Source organism: Dipteris shenzhenensis, chromosome 30, assembly GCF_047967505.1.
Source record: "Dipteris shenzhenensis isolate YYH24624 ecotype China chromosome 30, Dip_SZ_1.0, whole genome shotgun sequence".
Taxonomy (NCBI): Eukaryota; Viridiplantae; Streptophyta; class Polypodiopsida; order Gleicheniales; family Dipteridaceae; genus Dipteris; species Dipteris shenzhenensis.
In genome coordinates this window covers 37,147,394-37,156,721 of record NC_141625.1, presented here as the reverse complement: position 1 = coordinate 37,156,721, position 9,328 = coordinate 37,147,394, and the positions used below count along the sequence as shown (strand labels likewise).

The 9,328-nt window shown below is 46.0% G+C and overlaps 1 protein-coding gene across 1 annotated transcript; it reads right to left on the bottom strand.

Annotated features, from left to right (window-relative positions):
• Positions 1-2,507: 2,507 nt before the first annotated feature.
• LOC147882064 (rubisco accumulation factor 1.1, chloroplastic-like) lies at positions 2,508-4,045 on the bottom strand. The gene has a single exon (XM_087402132.1). It carries the CDS (start codon positions 3,955-3,957, stop codon positions 2,617-2,619), a length of 1,341 nt encoding a protein of 446 aa, XP_087258258.1. The 5' UTR covers positions 3,958-4,045; the 3' UTR covers positions 2,508-2,616.
• Positions 4,046-9,328: the final 5,283 nt, after the last annotated feature.

The following is a 9,328-nucleotide window of genomic DNA, read 5'->3' as shown; positions in this document are numbered from 1 at the left end:
CTAAACAATCCCCAATTTATGGGGCAATTTAACAGCTCACAGGCCAGCCAAAAGGCCAGCCATCTCAGCCAACCAAGTGGCCAGAAAGTCCAGCTGGTCTGGCCGACCAGCTGGCAGACCCACCGACCAGCTGGCAGGCCCACCGACCAGCTGGCCGACCAGCTGGCAGACCTACCGACCAGCTGGCCGACCAGCTAGGTCTGGCCTATAAAAGGCATCTACCCCCACACTACTCCTGACAGGACAGGACCTACAGCTGCTCCTCTTCTCCACCATCCTTTGCTGCAGCCCCGCCTGCTCCATCTACCTCTCCTCTTCAGATCTGCTCCTCTCTGCCTCCTCTCTACCTTCTTTCTGCCTCTACTTCCATCTTCTCCTCCAGATCTGCTCCCATCCTACTCCAGATCTGCTCCTCTGCTCCTTCTGCTCCAGATCTGCCCCATCCTGCTCCAGATCTGCCCCTCTGCTTCTTCTGCTCCAGATCTGCCCCTCCTGCTCCAGATCTGCTCCTTTTCTTCATCATGTTGCTATTCCAAATAGCCTGAAGGTTCCTTCCTCAGAGCATGCTGGTTTTCAGCCATTTCCTAGGGCAGCTCTAGCCCTTTATCTTCTTCGTCATCATCGAGCTACACGGAGGACTGCGCTTCGCTCCCTCTACTGCTATCTTTTCTACAGTTTCTCTACATGGAATCATCTTTCTGATTCACAAGACACAACGGCTTGAGGTTCTTGTATTCAGTTTTTCATATTACCGACAGGCACTATGTTTTCTGAGTTCCGTTCTTCAGTTGTGTCTGAGTATTGTCTATTTTCTGATCGCTCCATTGCAAACCCTATCGTTTCTCTATAAAGGCTATGCTGCATGTGATGAAATGCCAGAAAATAGATCGTGTTTTGCTGCTGTCAAAGATAATGGCTGCCTCGTCATTCCACCTAAGCCTAGGCTCTAGCACATTGGAACTTCCCTAACTGAATCTGGAGGAATAACAATATCAGAAACATGCCAATAGGGAACTAGGTCTTCTGAGGGTCCTCCCTTCTACTCATGTCTAGCCTCCACTTTGATAGTGGAGATTAACCCAACTATTAGGGTTTGAACAGATGCTTCCTCCAAAGCTGTTGAGATGTATTTTTTGTGCCACTTACGTTTGCAATATAAGTTGACGTTCTTCTTTCCCTCACAATCCTCATATTCCCAACCCAGTCCTTCACAGCAGCTACTCTCCTAAACTCTTCCTTCCTCTTGCAACAATACTTGTATTTGACCGAGGCTCCCAGACAGCCTCTTGCTGAGAAAGAGTTCTCTGAGCTCACGAAGAGCTAGGGTGTCAAGCCAAGTCAAGGTTGCTAAGAAAGACTTCTCTGATCTCACGAAGCAATAGAGTGTTGAGCCAAGTCAAGGTATGCCATTGACTACTAGCAGAAGTGTGTCATTTGTTGTGGACTATGCAAACAATGCCTGTTTGTTTTTGTGCCCGCCCACACATGTACATGCAGAACCCACGCTGATGTAGATATCGAAGACGATTATGTTCTCCTTATTCCTGAGCGTATTCTGGACCATCGACAACGAGAGACTCGACATCGACTTATCTCAGAATTCCTTGTTCTTTGGCGAGATCTGGACGACTCCAACGCTACTTGGCAATCTGATGAAGACTTACAGCAGTACCCTGACATTTTACAGCAGTATTTTCAGAATTTACAGTGATATTTCTACATCAGTTCATTATCTCCGGGAGGGGATGTCACGATCTGTGACGTATTCCTTTCTCTATTTCTAGACTTATGGATGGTTTGATGGATGGACACTTGTGAAAGGGTATGCCCTTTCGACGGGACACTTCCTAAGAGGCACAACTCTTGCCCTTTCGACGGGACACTTCCTATGAGGCACAACCCTTCACAAGAGACTCTAATGAAGAGACATTCCTATTGTAATGTACCCTCTCATCAAGGGTCACACCCTTCACAAGGGGTACACACCTCTTCATGCACATACCCTTTGGTGTACACACCTTTTCATGTGTGACTCTTCACTCTCTATATAAGAGAGGCCCAATTGTATGGATGACACACTACATCTACCCTACAGACATTCAAGCAATACAATTATTCCTTGTTCTCTGCTATCTCAGTCTCCTTTCTGTTCCTTAGCACATTTCTAAATATAGTAAATCTAGGATTTCTTACATGCCTGTTTGTTTTTGTGCCCGCCCACACATCTACATGCACAACCCACGCTGATGTAGACATTTTTATGTACAAGGCACGCGCTGGGAGCTGTCATGCCATGTATGCAATCGAATGTGCATGAGTTTATGCATTTTTTGTGTGAGCACACGGTTTTATAGCTCCATCAGCGAAGGAAAGCCAGGGCTCTCTGCAATTGGGGCAACTTTATTTCTTTGAAATCACAAAACAAGTGTACGCATTGTGTGTGTGTGTGTGTGTGTGTGTGGGGGTGAGAGAGAGAGAGAGAGAGAGAGATGTTATGACTTCAAAAAAACGGATAGAGGAAAGGAAACGAGTGGTGCCAGAGGCAATATACTTGCTTTCTTCCCAGATTCTGATGAAGAATAAATGCTCTCTTCTCTAAATTACATTCCTTACACCTCAGAAGTCCAGCTCGAGGTCGTTACTTTCTGGCAGAGGGGGACGCAGGGCTAAGACCACCCTTCCAAGTGCTTTACTACCGGTTTCAGCAACAACTGTTCCCAGCTGTAACCCTAGCTTACCACCTTCAATTTCAACCAAAAAGTACGTATCATCAGCAACGTCTAAAATGTGCTTGTCTGCAACCACGAGAAGTGGCTCCTCGAGCTCCTTCCTGCTCTTCGGTTTCCAGGGCAGTAGACTGGCATTTGGATAAGAAATAGCCACAGGCGAAACAGAAGTAGTCAAAGGCTCCCATGCGGGCACTGCGACCCATGATTTCCATGGAGTTTCCGAATGCTGTATACTGAAAGGGCCTTTGCGAATACATCTGGAGGGAGCTGCCTCTAATTCCTGAACGACGGGGTCGACTACCGGTAGCACGTAAGGCATAGACACTGTACCAGCGTCGCTGGGAGTGAGCCGAATAACCTGCAACAGAGCAGCTTGTTTCAGTTCATTTCCCTCCACTTCGCCAGTCTCCGAAAATGCCAATAATTTGGCTCGCGCTTTCTCAGAAACTGCATATTGCAAGCCCTTCTTCAACAAATTTTCTTTTTCAGTGTCGCTTTTGCACTCTTTGCTTTGCCGATAACAGGCAAATGCCAGACAATCTCCTGGAGTGCACGAGAAAGAATCCCACCCTTCTTCTCTCTTTCGTCTTTCATAATCTTTCATTGCCCTAGCCAAGTCCCTGCAATCCTTGGGATCCATTCTTCTCTCCAGAGCGAACTGGGCTGAAGATTTTCTCTGTTCTGCAGACAGAATCCGCAATTCATACAGAAGGTCTGCCCCTCCGATGTCGAAATAGGAAAGCGTATTTTCATCCATACCCGCAGCCTGCAGAGAGGATCGGACCTGCGAAGCGACAACAATCTTGTTTTGCTCCACGCCTGTCATTCCTGTGGATTCATCAATCATGGGAGGAGTGAAGCCTGCACGGATGAGGGAAGGAACATGCACCGCGTAATCAAACCACAAACCCCGGCGTTCTCTGAGGATTTCAAGCTGGTCCTCGGTGGACAAATTCTCAAGGGCGGGGACAAGGGTCGGGGGAGGACGAAAAGGCTGATAGACTTCCCGGCCAGCTGAGGCGGAGGAAGCGACAGCGCGAGGTAAAAGCGGATGCTGATGCTGAGGGAAACTGGAGATTTTCTTGAGCGAATGCAAAGGGGAGCGGAAGGTGAAGAAGAAATCGGATCTGGAGCAAGGGAGGGAAGAGAATCGGCAAGGGAGGTCGTCAGAGGAGGGGGCTGTGCGGGCGATGGAGCTGAAAGGGGATGACACAGAGAGCAGCGCCATAGCTCGCCCAACACAGAGCAACACAGGGAGAAGCAGAAGAAGAAGAAGATGAGGAGAGAAAAGAGAGGTGTGTTTTGGGGAGGGTTGGGCAATAACTTTGAGATCAACTTGGCATAAGTATCTGCCTCTGAGTGTGAATCTTGGATGGATCAAGTGTGACTTTGAGATCAACCTGGCACATAGGAACTCATGAGTAGTAGCTCACTCTTAACTCTGGGATGCCTCGACTCATCAGTAGCTCAGATGGATGGACTCTGGGATCTACGGACAATGCACGGACCTGCCCTCGACTGAATATCATCGATTGATAATACTTGAGCACCAGCTCGCAAGCCCCATTGTTTTGTGGGGCAGAAAACTTCTCTAACTCCATGATTCCGCATTGTCAAGGGTTGCAGCAGACCCTCTACGCCTCTTCCATTCATTTGTCAGAACTAAACAAGGACCGTAGTAAGCGCAGTGAGTGAGGTGGGTTGCCATGGATTGAGTTTAGAAATCTGATAACCCTTTGTGGGGTGGGCTAGATCACCTATCCATCGGGTCCTGATCTTTGGATCAATATAGTTGATCACGTCGCAAGTGCCGGTCCCCATTTGTGGGTTGGGCTGGATCACCTTTCCATCGGGTCTTGATCTTTGGATCAGTATAGTTAATCACGTCGCAAGTGTCTGTCCATGGGGACCAGCTCTTAGATGGGTAGAGAGTAAGAACTCAAACTATTAAGATTGGACGGAGGCAGACTACGGAACCGGAGAGCAGAGCTCAGATGGACCGCTCTTAGATGGGCAGAGAGCAAGAGAAGATAGGCTCCGTATCAGACTACTGACATTGGATAGAAGCAAACTATGGAACTGGAGGGCAAAGCTCAGATGGGCAGAGAGAGAGTAGGAGCCTACACACTCGAACGTAAAGGAGATGACGTCTTTTCTTGAAATCTGAGGCTTATAATCGAAGGCATAGAACTGGTAGGCTCTGTAGCAACTCAGACTACTAGCATCAGACGGAGGCGGATTATGGAATCAAAGGGCGGAGCTCAAATGGGCAACAAGACAAGATTGCTTGAAAGTAAGGGAGATGACAACCAGGATGGAGGTATGAGGGCTTTAATCAGCAGCACAGAGCTAATAAGCTCTGTAGCAACTCAGACTGCTGATGTCAGACGGAGGCAGACTATGAAATCAAAGGGCAAAGCTCAGATGGGCATAGAGAAGGAGCAGATTATACCTTCCATAGCCTGCATAAAGGACATGATAAGTTTTCTTGAAATCTACCCATTACACCAAGATGGAGTCCGTCAGGGGGTACGACAGGGGGTGAGACGGTGTGGCTGCCTGGGGCGTCGAGGCACGAGCGAGGTCAGGCATGGGGTGTCGAGCATGGGGGGGTGCCCGGGGTTGGAACAGTGCGAGCCTGGGGAAGCCTGCTGCAACCTCTGAATGGACGCTAAATCTATGCAAAGGGCCCAAGATTGATTCGACGGGGGATCTGGGGCCTCTCATTTCAAGAGTCTACCTCCATTCCACACTCTGCCTCCCCCAGAGTGACTGCAACATACTCGGCCTCTGTGGTAAACAAATCTTTACAATTCTGTGCACGAGACATCCATGACACTCCGCCACCTGCAAAGGTGAACACATAACTTATAGTGGATCTCCTACTAACCACATGCCCTGCATAGTCTAAATCCGTGTATCCAAGTACACGCATCTTTCCTCTGCCAAAGCAAATACACATCTCCTTGGTACCCTTCATGTACCTCATGATGCACTTAACTTCCTTCCAATCCCTCTTTCTTGGATTAGCCATATATTGGCTAACAACTCCCACTGCAAATGCAATGTCCGGTCTAGTAGCTATCATAGCATACATAAGAATCCCAACTGCTGATGCATACGGAACCTTAGCCATCATGGCTCTCTCCTCATCTGATTTGGGACTATTTGCCTGACTCAATTTCACATATGGAAGCAATGGAGTACTTACTGCATTCCCCCCCTCCATATTGAAACGCTACAACACTTTTGTAACATACTCCTTTTGTGAAAGCCAAAGGAGTTTCCTACTCTAGTCACGCGTGATGCGCATATCCAGAATATGACCTGCGGGTCCCAAATCCTTCATGTCAAAGACCTCATGCAACTTGGCCTTCAATGCATCTAGCTCTTAAGTGTTCTTGCTAGCCAATAGCATATCATCCACATAAAGTGCAGGAGTATCAAGCTATAATCCTTAGCTCTTTTCGTGTAGAGGCAGTGATCAATCTCAATTCTTCTGAAACCCTGGGACCGAATGAAAGCATCAAACCTATGATACCATTCTCTAGGCGCTTGCTTAAGGCCATAGAGACTCTTTTTCAGCTTGCAAACCAAATGTTCTTTGCCCTTTTCTTCAAAGCCTTGCGGCTGTACCATGTAAATTTCCTCATGCAGAGCCCCATGCATGAAAGTTGTCTTGACATCCATCTGCATAAGCTCCACATCCTTTGCTGCCACAAGTCGAAGTACACATCTAAGTGTGGTCATCTTCACAACCGGAGAGAAGATCTCATCAAAGTCCACACCCTTCTCTTACTTGAACCCTTTAGCAACCAAACGGGCCTTGTACTTAGGCACATCATCACCTATGACCTTCATCTTGTAAACCCATTTACATGGCAATGCTTCCTTTCCATGTGGCAAAGAAACAAGTCCCAAGTATTATTTTTCATGAGTGAATTCATCTCTGATTGCATACCATACTCCCACTTGCGCTGATCCTCATGCATCATAGCCTCCCCATAGCAAGAAAACTCCCCGCAGTTAGTATCACATAGTCTCCCCCTGGAACAAATCTCTGAGGTGGTCTAGACACTCTAGTTGATCTTTTGAAGGGCGTTTTAGCTTACTATCCCGCTTGCATATCAGCCACATTTGGCTCACCATTTCCACCAATAGATGATCCATCATCTGCCCTCGATTGCATACCCATGGGAGTACTCAGGGCACCATTTCCTGCACATTTGGTGCATGGACAACTTGTTGTCTATCAACATATGTGGGTGGATTCACATCCTGAAAAGTGATTCTCGTCATTTTCACATCCTTCATGCGTGTCTTATGCATCTTCTTCTCATTGAAGACCACATCATGACTTCATATGATCTTCTTTGCTTTTAGATCCCAAAGATGATAGCCCATCTCTCCACTTTCACCATAACCTAGAAAGATCCATTTCCTAGACTTAGGTTCTAGCTTCTTTCGAAGCTCTTTGGCATATGTGCATATGCCTCACACCTAAATATACCCAAATGAGAGTAAGAGGGCTTCTTGCCACTCCATGCCTCTTCCCACACTCTTAGAAAAACTCAAATGCGGTACATAACCCACATGGCATAATAGTTTCATTCCATTCTGGCTCATGTGCCCCAACCAACAATGCCACAAAGAAGTACTTGGTTGCTTAGTTACTGTAACAACATGATCAGACACCCCTGGGATACATGTAAGCGATACAATGTCCCACACTTGGCACATCTTGCCAAAACCATAGAGCCCTTCTGAATTTTCCAACTCTGAAAACCGAAGGTGGTTTGAAAACTAGCATTATCTAGCTGACCCGCTGAAATAAGACTCTTGATCAGCTTGTCTCACATTTTTCAAAACAAATGTAGACCCATTTGTAAAAGAAAACTCTATATTGCCTGCTCCCACTGTCACATGCATAGTAGATTTAATGGCAGGGTCTGTAGCCTCAGCAATGAGATCCCCTCCAAAATCAAAATAGGCCACAACCTGAGGACAGGTAATAAAACGGATCCGGGAGTATGTTGTCTCTGTGACAACATGGACTTAGGTAGCACAGAATGTTTGTAGAGTAGCAACAAAGCTCCGCTTGTACTTACATTATGCTAGGAATAATCCCTCTTAGAAATCCTACATGCATGTTCTACATGCAAGTACTACATACGATTCCTACATGCAACTCCTACATGCAAGGCCTACATGCAATTATTACATGTAAGTTTTACTTGCAAGTCCTGCACACAACCTATCTTTCCACTGTCATAAGTGGAGAACCATTCCCTATGGGAAGTAACATGAAATGAAGCACCAGAATCCAAAATTCTATCTTGGAAATACGCATCGTCTAAAATGGTAAGCAAGTCTACAAGTAAACTAGACATTAAGAGAATTTCATTGTCCACTATTATCAGTGACTGCATTGATTCCTCGATCTTCATTTTTCCTTTGTCCTCCCTTGGACTCTCTTCTTATTTGCACCCCAATTTTCATTCTTTTTCTTATCCTTTTGCTCTCTTTTCAACTTGTAGCAATCCTTTTTCATGTGGCCCTTCTTGCCACAATGGTAACACTCAATGTTCTGTGCCCTGGATTTGCTACTACGGGACTGTCCTCTTTCTTGGGACTTTTCTCTGAACTGTGATATGCCCCTTTGCACATCTAAGACTGCATCTTGCTTGTTGCCATCCATAGGCTTCTGTCTAATCTCCTTGCCAAACAAGCTACCCACAACATCATCAAACTTGCAGCTCTAACAACCTCTTCATGAGGTAAACTTTATTAAAGGTAGTTTCCTTCTCATTAGTGGCACATAATTTCTTCCACAAATCTTCCGTAGTCTGCTCATTGACTACTGTGAAATAAACTAACTCTACAAGATGAAGTCTAATAGTAGACTTTGCTAATGCATCCAACTCATTCCAATCATCCTTAGACATATCTGCAGGCTTAGCTCCAATCCCTACCGCCAAGGGTTTAATCTGCTTCTTTTGAATAAGCACATCCCTCATCTATTCTTTCCATAAAGAAAAGTTTGTCCCATTAAACTTTTTAATGCTAAAAAACTCCTTTTTAAATATGGAAGAGGATGCCATGATGCAAATGAAACAAAATCCCAAATGCTTGCACTTGCAAGAAAGAAATCACACCAAATACCAGGTGCACCCAAATGTGTATGCCAAAATGGAGGCTCAAACGTCAAAGGCTCAAAGCTTCAAAATGCATCTAGCTCATGTGCATATACTCTACGTCCATATGAGTAAATCTGGCCCAAAAGAAAATGCCAACTACAATGGCAAAACAATGGCAATCCCAATGCCAATAACTGCCAAAATGCCTCAAGCATAAATGTTGTCCATGAACATATGCATCAACAAAATCTCATCCAAGAGATCATAGCAAAACTTGTGCGTCCACTACAATATGGCAAAGCTGTCCAACAGGCTCCTTGCATAGCCACAATTGCGATTCAGGCTCCTACAGAGCTCCCGGCTCCATGAGACACGAGCAGCCCAACAAACAACGCCTCCAATAGTGGCTCTACCTCATACAATACCTCAACTATGTCTTCAAATGCACTTGGCATGACAAAG

Excerpts from the sequence above, each read along its gene's own strand:
- LOC147882064 (XM_087402132.1), bottom strand. The coding sequence starts at position 3,957 with ATGGCGCTGCTCTCTGTGTCATCCCCTTTCAGCTCCATCGCCCGCACA.